The 19536-nt window shown below is 64.0% G+C and overlaps 1 protein-coding gene across 1 annotated transcript; it reads left to right on the forward strand.

The window, feature by feature from the left end:
- The first annotated feature begins 7104 nt into the window (after positions 1-7104).
- SEMA3B (semaphorin 3B) lies at positions 7105-19015 on the forward strand. The gene is made up of 19 exons (XM_062610622.1): positions 7105-7453; positions 9936-10169; positions 13682-13809; positions 14711-14868; positions 14944-15006; positions 15091-15210; positions 15290-15383; positions 15471-15590; positions 15861-16006; positions 16092-16206; positions 16295-16364; positions 16446-16590; positions 16697-16916; positions 16998-17089; positions 17243-17284; positions 17385-17542; positions 17654-17709; positions 17787-17926; positions 18004-19015. Exons 2-19 carry the CDS (start codon positions 9976-9978, stop codon positions 18442-18444), a joined length of 2502 nt encoding a protein of 833 aa, XP_062466606.1. The 5' UTR covers positions 7105-7453; positions 9936-9975; the 3' UTR covers positions 18445-19015.
- The last annotated feature ends 521 nt before the right edge of the window (positions 19016-19536 follow it).

The raw sequence follows: 19536 nt of genomic DNA on the forward strand, positions 1-19536 counted from the left end.
CCCAACAGCATCCCATGTACTGCAGGGAAAGCCAGAAGCTCCTGACCAGCCATCAGCTGTGTCCCCACACATTCCTTGCCCCTTCCTGAGGACTGTCACCCCCAACCACCTCCTGCTCCTCTGCCCTGCCTGGCTTTCACTTCACTTGAAAGCCTTTGGGGTCCACACTGCAGAGAGGCTGGGGTTTGATGTTTCCACCTCCATGCAGAGCAATGAGCCCTGTACCACGGCTGCACACTGGCTCTGCACGTTGCTGGGAGGCTTTATTTGTGTTATGCATATCTTCCATAAATCCTTGTGAAGCCTGAGAGGCCTGGGATGGAAATGACTCTGGCAGCTGGCAGTGAGCGCTGCCATCAGGCTGGCAGGAGGAAAACCTCTCCTTGCACCACCGGCAGCCTCAGCACCTCGCACCCAACCATGGTGGGGTGTTAAATACTCAGAGACAGCTCTGCCCTCCCGGCAGTCCCACAGCTCCTGTGACCGCCACTCGCCTGTGGCTGGAAACATCCATTAAATAATTTCTAATAACAGCAGTGTGCGTAAGTGCTGAACCAGCACTGGCTGGCATGACGAGGGACTGGAGGCAGCCAGGTCCACAGGCACGGCTGGGCTCAAGCCATCTTCTTAACCCTTCCCCTGCTCTGATGGAGGCAGCACCTGCCACGTGGCACTGGTGCGGAGACATCCTGATGTCCTGGGGACGGGTGGCAACATGCCTCATTAGGGTTGTAAAAGGAGGCCAAGAGCTGCTGCCCTGTAAGCAAACATGGCATAGGAGGCTGGGGACAGGGATGGGCAGAATGGCTCCATGGCACAGGGTGCAATGCCTGCTGATGGGATGGTCATGCTGGGGGCCAGGGAGAGGGCAGCAATTCAGAGCCTGTTTGCTCCTTCACAGACTCCACATGCCACCCTGCTTCTCCTGCTGGCATAAATGAAGCCATGCCCCCCTTTCTGTCATCCCTGCTCTTGCCCAGTGTATGACACCCCTCTCCATTGCGTCCCCCTTTTCAGCTGGGCAGAGGAGATGCCCACACCATCCCCTTCATACCCAGCTGAAGCTTTGCGGACAACCAAAGCAGTGAGAAGGAGACGAGGAAGAGAGAGCAAAGACATCCCCAAACCTCTCAGAGCTTGTCCCAGAGACTCCTTGTGCCCTGCAAACGGTGGCTCCATCCCCATGCAGCTGGGCTGGCCATGCAGCAGGGAGCTGGCTCCCCTCTCCACAACGAGGGGCTGACTGGGAGAGGTGTAGGGTAAGACCATCCCCTCGGCCCCCCAGGTCCCAGGGATGATGGTGTTTCCCCAGGACAGCCCAGGGCAGTTTCGGACGCTGCTGGTGTCAGGCCCACGCTTGGTCTCCAGCAGATTGTGAAACTGCAGCCCTGCGGTTTTCTCCGGCCAGCTGGAAAGTTTGATGCCAGATTCCCGGATGTGAGGAGCCTTCAGGGGAGCGCAGCTTGGTGGAGCACAGCACATCCCACCAGCAGTAGTCTGCTTCATGGATGGTAGGGAGCTGAGCACCATGCTGGCTGTGTCATGCCACAGCCCTTGCCCGCAGCCCAGCCCATGTGGTTTGCCTCTCACCAACCCACAGCCAAAAGATGCACCACTTTTTATCCTTAAGCTACGCTCAGAGATCCAAGGGGTTAATGTGAGCCTATAAAGCCCTGCAGCCTCAAGAGCATCCTGGCACAGGATGAGGCCGGACAGGACCCAGCAGGAAGGAGTGGGTGCCATGCACATGGGCCATGCTGTCCTTGTCACACTTGGTTTCCAGCCTGTGCCTGCTGCCTGCTGAAGCTTGCTGTTCCCAGAGCCTAGATGGGAGATGGCAGGAAGATATGGTGGAGGTAATAGTCAGATCTGCAGCCCAAGCAGCAGCTCTGTTGCCCCCGCCACTACTGTGGCCTCTTGAGCAAGAAACCTCTTGGAACTTGTCCTTGCCAGGAACATGCCAGTGGATGCCACTGGCTCCTGGAACCAGGCATCTCACAGGCACAGCCCCAGCACCCACCCAGCAGGGGCTCTGAGATCGCTGCACCCTAACCCCATCACCAGAGAGTGAGGCACAAAACGAGCTGGGAATGCTGGTAACAGGACAGGGATGTCTGCACTGGTGGCACGGGTTGGGGGGACTCTGGGGTGCAGCCTGCCTGAGGCCATGCCCAGGACAGGACCCTTCCTCCCCCAGTCACCCCCTCCAGAGAACCCCCCAGTGCTAGCAGCATCGTCCCTGGGCCCAGAGCTGCTGGGGGCAGCTCATGGCCCCTTCATCGCCCTTGACGGCTGCCTCGCTCACAGCACATGCTGTCATGTGGCAGAGCACAACAACAACAAGGGCTAATTGGTTAATGCGATTTCAAAACATGATTTGCAATTATAACTCGCCAGAGAGCACTCAATGATCCTGCACATCAGGAGAGTGGGGTTTTCTCCTTCATTTGTTCCTGGAACCTCGAAACCAATTTATTTTACAGAAGCCAGAAGCAAAGCGCTGCTCAGCAGACTTGCAGGGTGGGTTATCTCTGTGCTCAATCACTTTCCTGCCAAACACCACACCAGGAACCAAGGATCTGAGGACAAGCCCTAGGGTAACCCTGCTGCTTCTCCCTGTAGCACTGTGGTGTTTGGAGGGGGGTTTTGGGACCCTCAAATCCTGCAATCCCTGCTGTGATGCCAATCCAACATGGGCTCCTCCAGCTTCCAGCCACCAAGCACAAGGATGCTTGGAAATGCTTGAGGACAAGAGGATGCCCTGAGGCCTAGTAGATGGGGACAAATTGTTCCTTTTGGCATAGGACTGTCTCCCCTGTCACCTCTGGAGGTGCTGGGAGCAGCCTGCTCGTCTTTGCTACCCAGGTCAACCATGTCCCTGCTGTTCCCACTGGCAGCACCCATAGCCCCACTGGGCCAGGTTTGCTTCCATGGGCTTGACAAGGGCTTAAATGCCTTTAAGGCAACTAAGCAAGGACGTAGTAAGGACTTTACTGCTTTTAAATGCAACTTAAATGCCTTTTAAGACAAACAAGCCTAAGTGGCCGTGATGGTCCTGAAATCTCCGGCACCTACTGCCCTGCTCCTGGCCAGTGCCTCTGAGTCTTGACTGCTTGCCCCAGTGTCCCCAGTTGCTGGGCTGTGCTGCTCCCATGTCCCACTAGAAAGCCAGGTGTGGGGCCGGCAGTTTTTTCCCTCAGCAGGCAAAGAGGTGCCCAGTACCAGCTGCCAAAGGGATGCTCTGGCAGCTATTCCTTGGGACAGTGATGGCCCCGTTCTGCTGGGGGACCCAGAGACCTGTCAGCCCACAGGGAATGCTCTCATGTTCCCAGGTCCTGAGACTCTCTCAGCACTGAGCTGCCCTACATCAGCTCCCAGGTCCCAGGATTCTCCATCACACGGAGAACTTGTCATCCCACACTGCAGCTGCCTAGGCTCTCCAGGGATGGGAGGAAGCCCAGGCAGCTCCCAGAGCCCCTGAGGAGGCACGGGCAATACAGGCAGTGCAAGACAGCAGGGCTGGGCTACCCTATACCCCAAAACCCACCTGGGCCAAGTTCAGATCCAGACCCCCAGCTAAACCCCTCTGAGATGCCAGGTCCAGGCCCAAGCCACAGCTGGGGCAGGTAGTTAATGTTTAGCAGAGCAGGGAAAGGTCTCCGTCATGGAGCAGCACTGGGGGATACATAGCACCTGGGGAGGGGGGGGTCTCCAGTTCAGCCCCAAACTCCCTAGCAAGCTGTCACAAGCATGGATTTGGCTGGGGTGGCAGATGGCTGGGGAGCTGTGGACTGGAAAGCAGGGGAGCACCAGGGATGCTTTTTGGCCTGGATGACTGTAGCATCCTTGTTTAAAGATATAAATAACTGGGTCAAAAATGGAGATATGGCCACAGCCGTGTCCCTCCTTTCCCTGGGGGCAGCGGTTGGTCCGGGGCTGACAGAGGAGCAGATAGGGCTTATGCAGCCAAGGCAAAACTGCAGTCGGCTCCAGCTCCCCACGTAAGGCACCAGCAGGGCTGTGCTGGGCTCCCACCCCTGCTGGGGTGACTGGCAGACTCAGGACCAGCCTGCAGCACAGGGTCCTGCCGGCCACGAGGAGGAGAGGGGATAAAAGCTCTTCCGTGGCCAACCAGTGAAAGGGATTCAGAGGGAGAAGCACAAAAGGGCATGCCGGTGCTCAGGAAGGAGGCTGCCATGTCCCTAGCACCAGGGACTTCAAGCTGTGGAAGCAGTGGGACTTCGGGGGTGGCCACTTCAACCAGAGGCAGCTGTGGAGCGCTGGGTGGCCCTGGTCCCCACCAGCATCACCCAACCTTGCGCTTGGGTGGGCTGAGCTTGGCACTGTTTCAGGCTGAGCATTGCCGGCATGATGGCCCCCTCCATGGTTGGGAAAGCCCTGGGGCGACTGCCCCTCTCCCTCCCCTCTGAGCTGGCCAACAATTGGCTGTGCTGGGGACACCGGCCTTGATCCGCATGGCTGGCCGTCCTCATGGCCGAGCAAACAGAGGAAAACAGCCCCAGCCAGCTCCTGCCGCCACCGGCACGCAGCCAGGCATGCGGAAGCCCCCAGCTTTCCCATGCCCAGGACCCCAGCCACCACACAGAGTTGGCAGCACAGCCCTGCCTGCTGCTGCCGGAGGGGGTAATGGTACTGACCCACCTACCTCACAGCTGGGAAACAGCCTGGGGGCTGCGGGGGCTCCTGCCCCACAGCTGGGAAAGAGCCTGGGGCTGCGGGTGCTGAGCTGAGGGGGGGAGGAGGGAGCAGGAGTTGAAGTAAGCACCCACTGTGCTGGCGGAGGGGCTGTGCCGAGGCAGCCAGTGTGGCAGGGAAGGTGGTGGGGGCAGTCCCTCCTTGCCCAGTCCAGGGGTCGGCTTGCCCAGTTCAGAGCTGTTTGCTGTGGGGCTGGGCCAGTTCCCCGAGGCTGTGGGCCAGCTCTTGGTGGCAGGCAGCCAGTGTGCACCAGAGGCACATGCCCCAGTACTGCCCAGCCACCACGCAGCCCAGTTCCCTGAAATCCTTCCCCATTGGGAAAGCATGGCACTTCACGGAAATCCACTGCTGGACCCCTTCACTGAGCTCCCCTGCCAGAAGGGCACCACACCGCCACTGGAGTCCAGCTCTGCTTTCATCCCACACCACACAGAGCACCCCACCGCCTGCTCCACAGCACTTCTGGGACCCCCCACCCTGCCTTTGGGACCTTAAAGCTCATCTAGTTCCAACCCCCTGCCACGGGCAGCGACACCCTCCACTAGACCAGGCTGCTCAAAGCCCCTTTCAACCCGGCCTTGAGCACCCTGGCCTTGTTGGCTGTCACCAGCACCAGGCTCGGCTGGCTGCAGGAAGCACGGAGAAGATGGCCAGGATGCGCATGGGGGATGGCACCACCAGCAGCGGTAGCGGTGATCGTGGTGGCACCCATTCAGCCGCTCTCCCATCGCTGCAGCTCCGGCTTGTCAAGGAGCACAAAGCGCGGCGCCAGGGCACAGGCGGCAGCTCCAGCTCTGCGAGCGCTGCCTGCTGCCCGTGCTGCCGCCGGCAGTGACCGTCCACCCGCCACCGGCCAGCGCCTCCCGGCTCCCGCAGCTGAAGGGACGGGCAAGGCGGGGCTGACCCCGCGCTCCGCACACGCAGGGACACGGCCGTCCGGTGACTGGGAGGGCACGGGGAGCCCGGTGTCAGCCCTGCCGCAACACCCGGTTACGGGAGCGGGAGCCTCAGCACCGGCCCCCCCGCACCAGCCCTACAGCTCCGCTCGCTGCTCCACGTCAGGTACGGCCTCAGCTCCCGCCCGCCCCGGCCCGGCTCAGCTCCGCCCCGGCCCGGCGGCGCGGACCCCGACAGCCCTCTGACGGCAATCGGCGGCATTCCTGCCCTCGGCCTGCACCCGTCCTCACTGTGCTCCCAGGCACCCACGGCCCCATCACACTCATGTGACCCCAGTCCCGTTTCCCCCCAAAAGACAGTGTTTCCCCAGAAGCTTCTTCTCCTCACATACCCCAGCACACAGCCTGCTCTGCCCAGACCTTCTTGGCTTTTCCAATTAGAAGAGGTGGCCATGCTGCCCACCAGCACCTCCCCGGCGGAGTCACCTACACCACAGGGCCACCAACCACCCAAAACCATCACTAGGTGCCATGTGACATGGCATGGTGAGCCCGGCATCCAGACCCCATCAGCTGCGGGACACCACAGCCTGCAGCCACACGGGCTCTGTGATGTCACCAGCATCCCTGGCTCTGGACCCCCCCAGCCCCACATGGGGCACAGCTCTCATGGAAGGCAGCAGGATCTCAGCACAGCCACCCAGAGACCTGCTCCCACCCTGTCTGTGGCAGGAGCAGCTCAGCTGGCACAGGTTTTCTGGACCACAGCCTCTGGGACAGCCATGCCAGTGCCTGGCCACCATTGCAGCAGAAAACATTTTTCTGCCTTCAGATGGAAATTCCTGCTTGGTTTTATTACTAAATCAGTGGCTGTTAGCTCCTGTGCTGGTGGGCACCGCAGAGCAGAGCCCCTTCCCTCGCCCTTGCTACCTGACAGCGGGCAGCTCAGCTGTGGTGAACCTTTCAGAGCCTGGGGCAGGCATGGGTGCAGCCCAGCATTCCCACTCCAGGACAGGCTTGTTCCCAGCCCGGCCCAGCCCAGCACACTGCCCACTCCGTTGCTTCCAGCAAGCACTGAAGTCACCCCAGCGTGCCTGGCCACAAGACCTTTATTCTCCTTTCTGCTGGGATAGAGCCTCCACATCCCCGGTTCCCAGCATGTGGGTAGGCAAGAGGAGCCATGCAGCTCAAACGGCCCCCAGCCCAGCTGAGAGCTCATTACGCATTTACCCTGTGAGGCAGCACAGGCTGCTCCTGGCCTCCAGACCACAGGGATGCTTCGAAGGCATCGCAGGCCCAGCCCCACAGCCCCCATGGGCACGGTTCTGGGTTTTCCGCAGGATGAGTCCCCCAGGCACACATCCCTTCCTCCTCCTCCAGCCCAGCTGGGCTGGGCTTTTCAGGAGCACATGAGGTGGGGGCACAGCGACCAGTGCCTTCGCCCTGGCACCCCTCCAGGTGGGGACAGGGCCAAGCACAAAGGGACAAGTCCTTGGGGACATGGCAATGCTCTGTGGCTGTGATTGGGGTCCCAGGGCTGGCCTGCACCTCCCCTGCCTTCCCAGTGCAGGCAGAGAGGAATGGCAGCACCCCGGGGGGTCCCAGGGAGCTGTCCCAGCACAGCTGGCCAGGTCACTGGGTGCACTGGGAGGACACGGGACACAGTTGCCTTTTGTTGGTGCTGGCCCCGGGAGCAGGGACCCAGGCTCATTGTCTCCTCCCTCCGCCCCCGCCGCTGGCGCCCGGCACCACGGATTTGGGGTTTAAGGAGCAGGCAGCAGCCCCTGCTCACCCGCAGGGAGAGGAGGCAGGCGAGCAGCAGAGCCCACACACCGCAGCAGGTGAGAGACAGCAGCCGTGGGGCACTGGCCTGCCCAGTGAGGGGGAACCACGGGGCTGGGGGGCCAGGGTCGAGAGCTCAGTGGGTCCTGGATGCCAGTGGGTTCAGACATGGTCCTGAGAGGGAAGTGGAGGCATTGCATGTACCACCTCCTTGTTCCTGTTGCCCCACAGCTGAGTGGGGACCCCCAAACCCTGCCCCAGTGGGAGTGAACATTGGCATGTTGGGGTGTTTCCCAAGCCATGCCCCTTCCCCAGGCGATGGTTTACAGGAAAGGGGGGTCCTGCACTCTGCTCTTCAGCGCACCCCAGGCAGGGCTTGCCCTGGCTTGCACCTGGGTAAGCTCTGAGCCTTTTGGGGAAGCGGGGAGCCCAACATTGGGCTTGGGACTGGGCAGGAGCAGGAGCTGGGCCAGCAAACAAGGCCCTATTGTGCCGCGCCGGGGCCTCTGGCTCAGCCATCAATAGCTGCATTATCCTTGGTGGCAGCCCCCACAGCTTTCCCAGCCACCGTGGCTCTGCAGAAGCCCCATGGGAGCCCATATGAAGTGGCTGTTGTGTTGGGGGCCGGGGCAAGAGGAGCAGGGCAGGCAAGGCAAGGTGCCAGGACCCCTCTACCTTCCCTGGCTGGGTGCTGTCGGCTGCTGTGGCGCTGGGACGCTGCACTCGCTGGTGACACTGTCTTCGGGGGTGAGATGCCCTGGACGGGGAGCAGACAGGCTCAGGGGACACCCAGGCATCCCTGTCCCTGCTCACCTGCCCGAGGTGGCCGTGTCTTGGGCACATTGCTGGGTGCTGCCTGAGGCAGGGATGAGCAAGCAGGCAGTGAGGGGCTGACACGAGCCCGGGGTGTGGATGCAGCTGGGCCAGAGGGAGCAGATGAACCATCCCACATGCTTCTCAGTGAGACACACCCCAGCTAAAATTATGGACCCCATGGCAGGGACACCAGCCTATTTTTAAAGCCCAGAGGAGCAGGATGCCACTCATCGGTGTGGCACAGGGCAGGGCCAGGGGGTCTGGGGCAGGGCAGCAGGCAGGGGGGCTCAGCCAGCATCCCTCCTGCCAGGAAAGGAAGAGGGCTGGGCTGGTAGCAGAGACCCTGCATGCCATGTCCCACACACCATAGCTCTGCCAAGGCCTCTGCCCCATTGGGATGGTTTTGAGGAGCTTCAAGCTCAGTGGTTTGCAGTGCAGGGGACACAGCCCCTCTGCCTACCCTCAAACTTGGCTGCAGGCAGCCACAAACCTAAGAATGGATGATCACCCCTGGGCAGCAGAATAGAATCCTAGAAGCCCAGGGTCCCGCAGCAGGGACACCCAAAGCTGGCACCCCAGACATGCTCAGGTGCTGGCATGCACCCATCACCCCATGTCTCCTGGACAGCCTGGCTCAGCCCAGTGTGGTGTGGGGACAATTAAAAAGGGATTAGCTGGGCTATACCAGCATGGCGCTGCCGGGAGCTGGTACCTAATCCCGGCAGGAATGTGCCGGGGCCATGTGGGTCTCTGCTGTGGGGTCTCACACCAGGATGCTATGATAAGGGGGGGTGTATCCATAAACGGGGTGTGAGCCTTGAGCTGGTGTCCCCGTGGGACATTACCACCATGCCATGCTGCACGGGATTGTTTGCTTCCTGACAGTCAAACCCTCACACCAGCACACTTGCTCCATCTCCTGCACCAGAGACCTGGCAGCCACCTGAATCCTGATGCCAGCCTATGGTGTAATACCATGTGCCATGGGGACATGCAGATACTTCCCTGCCTTGGTGCACAGGTGAGCCAGATAAGCCAGTGAGGAGACACTGGCATGCCCACCAAAGCGGCAGTGAGAGATTCCCCACAGTGTTCATGGCACAGCAGGGCTCACCTCACCTCCCCAGAAAAGCCAGAGTCTGTGGTGGGGAGCAGGGCTTGGGATGGGGAGTCAGCCTGGCCAGGGCTGGAGGAGCCGTGCAGGCAGCCGGCAAGGGGCCCCATGCTGGGGGGACTCCCAAAGGAGTCCTGAAGCCATGTCTTATGTGCCACTGCAAACCACAAAAGGCTTTTTGGGGTGGCCAGGCTCAGAGGGTTTCAGCTCAAGGAGGGTGTACCCATGGATACAGGCTGGGGTGAGGATTTCTCTCCTCCCTCTGCTCTCTCCTCTCCCCCCCCCCAGCAAGTCGTCAGTGTCACCAGGAGAGCTGGCAAAGGCCATCCTGCTGCACAAGCACATCTCTTGGCTGGGGAGCAGGGCTGTGCCAAGCCCACGTGGCACAGGGACACTAATGGCACCAGCTGGTATGACACAGCTCACCTTGTCACCCCTGGATTCTGACTGGGCCTGATCACGATGGTGACCCTGCAGCCCCCTCACTCTGGGTTACGCCATGGCATCACCAGGCCTCTCGCAGTGAGATATTGCTCCCATTTGGGATGCACGATTTGTTCCCATCCCGCTGGCCAGTAGATACCCATCCCAGCCTGCCTCCCTGAGTGCAGGCTCTCCAGCAGCTGCCGTCCCGATTACCCATCCGATGGCATGGATACATCTCATGCATGGCCAGCACAGGAGGTGCAGGAGCCGTGGCCCACTGCCTGCTGCCGTGCAGAGGTGGAGAGGAGTTGTTTCCTACCGCAAACACCGCTGGAGGCTCAGGCGCTGCCAGCGGAGTTACCGGTGCTCGCTGGAGCCGGAACTGCTGGGGGAGGTTTGGCCAAGGCAGCGATCCCTGGGTGCGGATCTGCCGGCGGCAGGGACGGGATCAAAGAGCGAAGGCGCCAGCACCTGCTAGCGCCGCTGGCGGTGACACCCCCGGGATGGCGAGAAGCCAGGCAGCGGCACCCGGGCGTGCTGCCCTCCTCAGGCAATGAGGGCGCGATGCTGGTGGTGATGCCCATTCCAGCTGGGGACCGTCACTGTGTCAGGGCCCGGCGGCTTCGGTGCTTGCGAGGAACACCCGGAGGGGCGGGAAGGGGTGGCCGGCGGGCGACGTGGCGCATCCCTCCCGAGCCGTTTCTTCCAGGATGGAAGCCCGGCCCTTTTGACGCCTGATGGCTTCTTCAGGCGGAGCCACTGCCAGCAAGGTCCCCGCAGGGCTCCACGACTGGGGTGACAGTGATGTCATCCAGCCACCTCGCCACGCATGCCAGGAGTGGCGCTGGGTGGAGGGAAACTGAGGCACGGTGCTGGCACAGCAGTGGAAGGTGTCCATCGTGCAGGGTTGGGCATGCTGGCAGGCTGGGATGGTGGGGACAGGGACACTGTGCACAACCCCGTGGGGGCCACCCAGCCCAAAGTCCTACTGCGGTGCCTGGGCAAAGTCTTAGGGCAGAGTAACCCCTGCCATCCTGGTGCCAGTGGATAACCCTGGCATCCGAACTCTGTCACCTGCTGTTCCCATCCACCTTGCCACCTTGGATTCTGGATTGGCACTCGGCACTGTGTCAGAACCGGGAGGGGAATAAGCAGTGGTGCTGGGGCAGAGCCTGCTGCCAGCACACCGGTGAAACCAGGCCGGCTGCAGAAGGGTTACCAGCAGTAAGACGGAAGGGCATTGCCCTGCCTGGCACGGCTCCTCCTGCCTGCTGCTGGCCTGCCTGTACCTGCCTGCACCCGCTTCCTGCTGCTACCTGCTGCTGCCTACATTCTCAGCCTCCCCGCTCACCCTGCACCTGTCTGCACCCGCTGCTGCCTGCACTGCCCGATTGTCTGCTGCACTCCCTGCCTCCCCACTCATGCCAGACCGGCCTTCCCCGAATCCTGCATCCACAGGTGGGGACGGCCAGTGACAAGGTGGGGACAAAGTAGGGGGTGGCCCCAGGACAGCCGTTGATCCCCCCCATCCCAAGCCCTGCCCGCCAAGGCGCGCGTAGCCCCCACCGCCAGCACCGCTCGCACTTGTTATTCTTGGCATCGGCAGCTGGAAAATGGGAGGCAGCGGAGGAGTTTTGTTTGCTCCAGACTGGGCCCGGGCCAGACATCTGGGCTGCAGCTGAGCAGGGCGCAGGACCGGCCCCCCGCCGGCCTCGACACGGCACCCCGTGCCCCCCCGCGCACCCCGGCCCCGCACACTGGCGCAGGCGGCGCCCTGCCGGAAGCTGCCTGTCCTGGGAACGAGGTGGCCGAGCCCCTCGTGCGCTGAGCGCGGCGGGCCCCGAGGACAGCGCGCGTCACCGCGGGTGTCACCGCGGGCCCATGCGGACCGCGCGCGGCCCTCAGCGCCTGCCCGTGCTTGTGAGCGGCCGCGTTTGCACGCGCACGTCTCCGCGGGCCCAAGCCCGTGCCGGTTCGCACACGTGTGTGCGCGCGTGCCCGCGTGCCGCGCGCGCGAGTGTGCGCGTGCCCTCACGTGCGTCCGCGCGTGCCTCTGGGCCCGCGCCCCGGGGCGCGCCCCCGCCGCCCCGCCCCGCCCCGCAGGGGCCGTCCCGCTCCCTCTCGGCGGACGCGGAGGGCGGGGTCGGGCCGGGCCAAGCCGAGCCGGGACACAGGTGGGTGCCGGGGCCGCGGGCAAGGGGTGTCCGGGGGCCGGGTCCCGGTCCCGGTCCCGGTCCCGGTCCCAGCGCTGCCGTCGAGAGGGTTTGACCGGGGTGGCAGCGGGGCACTGGCGGCTGCGTCCGTGTCCCGGACGGTCACCGGGAGGCTGGCGGCTGGGGCTGCCCGGCGGTCTCGGCGGGGCTGGGGCCCTGCCGGGGCTGGCACCGGGGGGCCAGGGGCTGCGTCCAGTGCTGGGGCTGGCGTCGGAGGAATTGAGGATGTTGGCACCGGGGGTCTCGGGGCTGGAGGTACCAGTGCTGGCACCGGGGGGTCTCTGGTGCTGCCGCTTCTGGCACCCGCCCCCCCCAACCTTCCCCCCGTGCCGGCATCGGGCCGGAACAGTCGGCGGGAGGGTCCGTGCCCGGGGGTCTGCCCGTGCTCCTTGGCGGCGCTGGTAGGTGCCGGGCAGGCGGGAGGACCCCGGTGCCCCCGGGGCATGGCTGGCAGCAGCCGAAGCGGCTGGCAGAGCCCGGCGGGTCCGCACCTTGTTCCGGCGCCTCTGGAAATGCCATTAGCTCCTGCCGCCCTCTCGCCAGGCCGCCGGGCAGCCCAGCCCCGCTGCGCTGCTCACGACCGAGGCCCTGCCCGCTGCCTGTTGCCAGCCGGGGACTCGCTCCCCACCCTTCCCGCCCGGGAGCTGCGGCCCCTGCCCGCAGGAGCCGAGGGCAAGCCCCGTCCGGCCTTGCCCGGCAGCGGGCAGACGTGCCCGGATCTGTGCTGGGCAGTGCCACGAGCGCGTGTCCCTCTTCCCGTGCACCCGCCTCGGCCTAGCACGCACCTCGAGACTTGGGGCAGTTGCACTGAGCCCTGGTGCAGCGGTGGGGCTTTGGTTGGCAGCGGTGTCCCGGCTGTGGCACGGGTGAAACCGGCCAGCTGTGCCCAGGGCTGGTGGCCAGGCTTGTGCTTTGCACGTAGCGCAGGGAGGTGCTGGTTGGCACGTCCCAGCTGCCTGGGGGTGCTCCAGCATGGCTAGCGGGCTTAGGTGGGGAGCTGTGTGTTGGCACAGTGCTCGAGATAACCATCACCTCCTGCTCCTCAGGGGAGAAGGTGCCAGAGCTGGAGGAGCTCTTCCTTGATCTGAGTGCCCATGGTGATGGTGTGGCAGCATGTGCCCCTCTGGGGACTGAGGGCTAGACCCCCCCAAACCCAGCTCCTGTTTGCAGGGTGGTACAAGGAGAGCCCGGGGCTGAATACAGGGTCTATAGGCTGGGGGAAACTGAGGCACAAGAACCTATCATTACGATGATTCCCATAATGGCCAGGTTGCCCGATGCTCAGGAGCCTTCTGTCCGCCCATGGTGCCCTGGTTGGCTGGCACCACCCTTGTGCTTTCCGTGTCCTTGTTCCTGTCCTCACAGGACAGCTCTGTGCTTGCAGGCAGTAATGGGCAGGTGTGGGGATGGCTGGTTGCTGCTTGGCCAAGATGCCTCTGTTTCCTCATGGGCAGGAGTCAGAGAGCTGCTCCCAGAGCCCGTGGTTCAGGGTTGGAGTAGTGTGGGTTAAAACCACGAGGGATGCAGCTGGCCCCTGTCCGCAACTGCAGTCACCAGGTCAAGCCCAGTGGTGGGTCTCCTCTTGCGGTGTCAGGGCTGCCCTGTGCAGATGCTCAGGGCTCTCTGGATCCCACCAGCAGCGCTGGGGAGGGATCACGGTCTGGGGGTTGTGGGGAGGGGGCTGTAACCTGAGCTGAGGTCTCGCTTCTCTGCCCCAGCCACCGCTGCGGGGCTGCCAGCCAGGCCCCAGCCATGATCCCCACGCTGCTGCTGCTGCTGCTGCACAGCACTGCCGCCGGCCGCCCCCTGCCTACTGCCACTCCCCGCCTCAAGCTGGCCTTCCCTGGTGAGCATGGGACTCGGGCAGGGGGAATGTGGGTGCTCCAGTTCATGTCAGCATCATCCCAGGCTATGGGAGCAGCATGGTGGGGGCCGGCATGGCGGGAGGCATGCGAAACCCCAGCAGTGCTGCTGCGCCGGCACTGGTGCTGCCCTCCCTGCAGGCTGCCAGGCACTGGCAGGGGCTGCCAGGTTCCTACCTGCTACCAGCCCCACCAGCATCACCTGCCTGCCCTCGGGGCTGTGCGTACACTTGGGCTTTCACTCTGCCTCTAGCACGTGCCAGGTCAGGTATTCATCCCCGCACGGTGCGCCGTAGTGGCACTCTCAAGCCACACTGTGCTGTGCCTGGAGGGGACACCGTGCCAGCCGGCAAGCTGGTGCCATCTCCCCACTGGCCACTCTGTGGGCTCTAGCATGGCGCAGGCGGCTTTGTCCAGTGGTGGGTCCCAGCAAGCTCTCTCCTCCCACCAGACAAAGGGCTGTTTGTTCCCGCCGCAGTGGGATTAGTTCTGTGGGGCAAGGAATGGCCCCTTCTGCCCCACCAACTGCCACCGGGGTGGGCTATGCCAGGGTGGGCTGTGCAGGGATGAGTGCAGGGGGCACAGAATGGGTTTTGGGAGGAGCATGGGATTGGTGCTGGGGGCATGGAATAGGTTCCGGAGGGGGGTGGGGGGGGGTGGAGTGGCATGGGATGGCTGCTGGGTGATGTGGGGATGGGTGCTGGGCCAGCACAGGGTTGTGAACCTGGTCAAGCCAGTGGGACAGGTTTGGGGGAGGAGGTGGCACAGCAGGGGGGGCCCATGGCCAGCCCCAGGTATCCCTGGATGTGTGTCTGAGGTAGGGGAGTGTGCTGGGCAGCAGCCGGTGCTATGGCGGGGCTGAGCAGTGCCGGTGGATCCCGGCAGAGCTGCGGGCTCGCCATGGGCTGCGTCTCTTCGCACTGGAGCGGTCGTGCTGCTACGAGGCCCTGCTGCTGGATGAGGAGCGTGGCCGCCTCTTCGTTGGCGCCCAGAACCATCTCCTCTCCCTGGCCCTGGATGACATCAGCCAACGGGACAGGAAGGTAACGGGGATGGAGGGACACAGTGGGACAGCCCTGAGTGCACGGGGCTGTGAGTGTCCCTCTCTCTTCCTGCAGATCTACTGGCCAGCACCTGTGGAGTGGAGGGAGGAGTGCAACTGGGCTGGCAAGGACATCACCGTGAGTGCCAGTTGGTGCTGGGGCATACCCTGGGGTGCTGCGGGGCCACCCCAGTGCCACTACCCCATGCCCTCTGCCCCCCAGGCCGAGTGCATGAACTTCATAAAGATCCTGCACCCCTACAACCGGACCCACCTGTACGCCTGCGGCACTGGTGCCTTCCACCCCGTCTGTGCCTTCGTGGAGGCTGGCCAGCATGCGGAGGTGAGCCCCCACCTTCCCAGCATGGCCATAGCCCCTGGCTGCTGCTGCCTGCCCACCTCTGGTCCTTACCCCTCCCCAGGAGCCCATCTTCAAGCTGGACCCCCAGCACGTTGAGGATGGCAAAGGGAAGAGCCCCTACGACCCCCAGCATGCGGCTGCCTCCGTCCTCGTGGGTAAGGCAGATCTGAGCCAGTGCCGGGGAGCAGTGTGGCAGTGGGGTGCTGGGGGTCCCCCATAACGCTTCCCTCGGTGCCTGCCAGGCGAGGAGCTCTACTCCGGGGTGGCCACCGATCTGATGGGCCGTGACTTTACCATCTTCCGCAGCCTGGGCCGGCGTCCCTCCATCCGCACGGAGCAGCATGACTCCCGCTGGCTCAACGGTCAGTGCCCCAGTGTGGCATCGTTGTTCCCTGGAGGCATCGGGCCATGAGTCCTCCAAGCTTGGCCTCTGCTGCATGCGGAGGGTGATCTGGGGGCTCCCCATGCCATCTGCAGACCCCGGTGCTTGATGGGGTCCCACCCTCACCCTGCCTCTGCCCTGCAGCTGGGCACAGAGGGGTCTGCACTCTCCTGGGACACCAGCAGGCTCCTCAGGTCCCAGGGGAGCAGATCTAGCAGGGGCACTGGAGGCAGTATCCCTCTGCCCCCAGAGCCCAAGTTTGTGGCCGTTTTTTGGGTGCCGGAGAGTGAGGACCCTGACGATGACAAGATCTACTTCTTCTTCCGCGAGACAGCAGTGGAGCGGCAGCAGGGGCTGGGCAGGATGAGCTTTGCCCGCATTGGCCAGATCTGCCGGGTAGGAGCAGCCCCAGGCAGGAGGCTGGGGGGGGGGTCGGGGGTGCCACCCTTTGCCGCTGACGCTGGTGTCCTCCTCCTGAAAGAATGACGTAGGCGGGCAGCGCAGCCTGGTGAACAAGTGGACAACCTTCCTGAAGGCTCGGCTCGTGTGTGCCGTGCCAGGACCTGACGGGGCAGACACCCACTTCAATGAGCTCCGTGAGTGTGGGAGGGGGACATGGCCTTTCCAGTGGCCATGGGATCCCCTGGCACATTCGGGTGGCACTGGTATCCTCCCTGCTTGCAGGGGACGTTTTCCTGCTGCAGACAAGGGACAAGCGCAACCCCCTGGTCTACACTGTCTTCTCCACCTCCAGGTCAAGCCCCCTCCCCACTGCCCCCCAATACCCAGCAGTGCCCCACTCACCCCTCACATCATCCCCTCTCTCCCCCACCAGCTCTGTTTTCCAGGGATCAGCCATCTGCATTTACACCATGGCTGACATCCGCCGGGCTTTCCTGGGCCCCTTTGCACACAAGGAAGGTCCCAACTACCAGTGGGTATCATACCAGGGCCGTGTGCCATACCCCCGCCCAGGCATGGTATGTGGTTCAGGGGTATCCCAATGGTGCTGCTGGTGGGATCCCGGTACCCATGATGGGGTGGTTGGGAGTGAGACCTGGCTCAGTCAGTGCTGCCTCCCCACAGTGCCCCAGCAAAACCTTTGGCACCTTCGGCTCCACCAAGGACTTCCCAGATGAGGTGATCCAGTTTGCCCGGCACCACCCGTTGATGTACAACCCGGTGCTGCCCCACGGCCAGCGCCCCCTCTTCCTGCAAGCTGCCATGCCCTACACCTTGACCCGCATTGCCGTGGACCGTGTCACTGCCACTGATGGCCATTATGATGTCCTCTTCATTGGCACAGGCATGTAGTGACTCAAGGGTTGGTACTGGGGGCTCAGCTAGGGGATGCCAGGGCTGGGGTCTCATTTCTCCCTGCCTGCAGATGTGGGCACAGTGCTGAAGGTGGTCTCTGTGCCCAAGGAGAGCTGGAACCACATGGAGCCGCTGGTCCTGGAGGAGCTGCAGGTCTTCCAGGTGAGGAGGAGGCTGCATGCTCCACCAGTCACAACCACTCTGCACCCCTTTATGCTGCCCCTGCTCTGGGTTGTGCTGAGGCACTCCAGCTTCTGGGGTGTGGGAGCTGGCAGCACAGGCACACTCTGACTCCTGCCTGCACTCTGTCCACAGGACGCCTCCCCCATCACCAGCCTGCAGCTCTCCTCCAAGCGGGTAAGGAGGGACCCTGGATAGGTCCTCATGTCCCACCATGGCTCTGCCTGGCCCCATGCTGTGATGCAGGGGTGTTCAGCTCTGCTTCTGCCCCCCCCAGCAACAGCTCTATGCTGGCTCAGCCACGGCACTGGCACAGCTGCCCCTGCACCGCTGCAGTGCCTACGGCAAAGCTTGTGCCGAGTGCTGCCTGGCCCGGGACCCATACTGTGCCTGGGATGGCACTGCCTGCACCCGCTATGTGCCCAACACCAAGAGGTAGGTGATGTGCTATGACACGGCACTGGTGTGGCCAGCCTGCCCCGAGGCCGCAGTGAACGGTGCAGGTTGTGCCGCCGCAGCCCCCGCTCTTCCACCACCTTCCCCCAGGCGTTTCCGCCGGCAGGATGTCCGCAACGGTGACCCCAACATGCTCTGCTCCGAAGGTGAGATGGGACCTGGCTAGGTGTAGGATTCAGCCCTGCTGGGGCAGTGGGCTGACAGCCAGGCTGTGTCCCCCCAGACCCCCGGAGGGGCAGCGTGCCCCAGAAGCAGCTCTATGGGGTGGAGGGCAGCACAGCCTTCTTGGAGTGCATGCCCAAATCCCTGCAAGCCCACGTGTTCTGGACATACCAGCGCACCCGCGATGATCCCCCACGAGAGGTAGGCTCTCCCCAGCTGGGTGCCACCGGTGGGACCGTGCCATGCTGAGCTGACCACCCGTTCCCGTGGTGCTGTAGGTGCAGATGGATGAGCGGGTGGTGCGGATGGAGCGGGGTGTCCTGCTGCGCAGCGTGCAGCGTGCCGACACTGGCCTCTACCTGTGCCACGCCACTGAGCACGGCTTCACCCAGCCGCTCCTGCGGCTCTCCCTGGAGGTGATCGGCACCCGGCAGGCAGCAGGCACGGCACCTGATAGAGACCCACAGCCCCTCGCCGGGGCGTCCAGCCGCAAGGTCTGGTACCAAGACTTCCTCCAGCTGGTGGAGCGCCCGCCGCTGGGGGCTGCTGATCGGGTGTGCCAGCCGCCCTGGACCCGGGGCAGACCCCTGCCACCCCCCCGCACCCAGGCCGGACCCCCAGGCCGCGGGCAGGGCGAGGAGCCGCGCAGAGCCCGCCGCCGGCGCACACACGAGGGGTCGCGGGCCGAGCGGGGCCCCCGCAGCGCATCGCCCTGGTGACCCCGGGGCCGGCCCCGGGTGCCGGGCTCTGCCTAAGAGCGGGGCCGCGGGCAGGGGCAAAGCCCCCGCCAGTCTCGGCCGCCCGCCGGCAGCACGGGGAGGGGGCACAGGCAGCAGCGGGGGGCTGCGGCGCCGGGCCCATGAGGGCAGCCGGACTGACCACCCCCCCATGAAGGGCTGCTGGCCACCCTTGCCACCGGCTCCAGCACGGGTGGGGGCACCCAGCCGGCTGCCAGCACCGCGGAGTCACCGAAGTATTTATTAACGACTGTTACGGTTGAATGTAAGCATGCCCTGGTAGGGGGTGGCAGGGCCAGGCTATGCCTCACCCCCGGCACGGCACCGCGGGGGGGCAGGGCAGCAGGGCCACCCTCGAGTCCTGGGGGGGGCTGCAGTGGGCAGTGGGATCCTGGAGAGACGGTGTGGGCAGCAGTAGGGCGAGGGGGCTGCAGGAGGAGGGTGCCCGGAGGGGAAGTAGTGGGGGGCACAGAGGTGGCACCCAGCGGCCCGGGTGCAAAGCAGCGGCGTGAAGGGGCTTGTACTAATTGAGCACAATAAAGCAGAGGATTCAGCTCAGGGTCTGATGTCCGCCCCGGGGAGCGCTCAGGGCGCGGGGCAGCCCGGTGTCCTAGGGTAGGGACCCCCACGGGCACGCTGAGCCAAGAGGCTTGGGGGAAGCCAAGCCTTTCAGGTACATAGGCAGACGGAGGTCGTCCGTGTCCGTGTCCCCCCCCCTCCCCGACTTCCGCCCGCCCCTTGACCCCGCCCACTTTCGTTTCTGGAGCAGGAAAACCGAAATTCCCCAGTGCCGACAGCCCCGCTCTTCGCCAGTGCCCGGGAGATGAGTGACCTCCGTCTGCTGCTCTTGCTGCCTGCGGTGGCACCACGGTCCTGGTGACACTGGCATTGGCCACATCGCGTTTCCTGAACCACGTCGCGTGAGTCATGTCCCAGCGCTGGCTGCGCCCCAGCCCAGCACCTGAACTGCGGTGTGGGCACAGGCAGGCACTGGTACAGGCAGGGACCCCTGGCAGGGGGTCGGATCCCTGTGGTGGGACACTGCCTCCAGCCAGCTGGCACCTGCAGAGAGCG

This window comes from Pezoporus occidentalis, unplaced genomic scaffold (assembly GCF_034315485.1).
Source record: "Pezoporus occidentalis ecotype Australia unplaced genomic scaffold, CSIRO_AGI_Poc_V1 ctg149, whole genome shotgun sequence".
Classification (NCBI taxonomy): domain Eukaryota; kingdom Metazoa; phylum Chordata; class Aves; order Psittaciformes; family Psittacidae; genus Pezoporus; species Pezoporus occidentalis.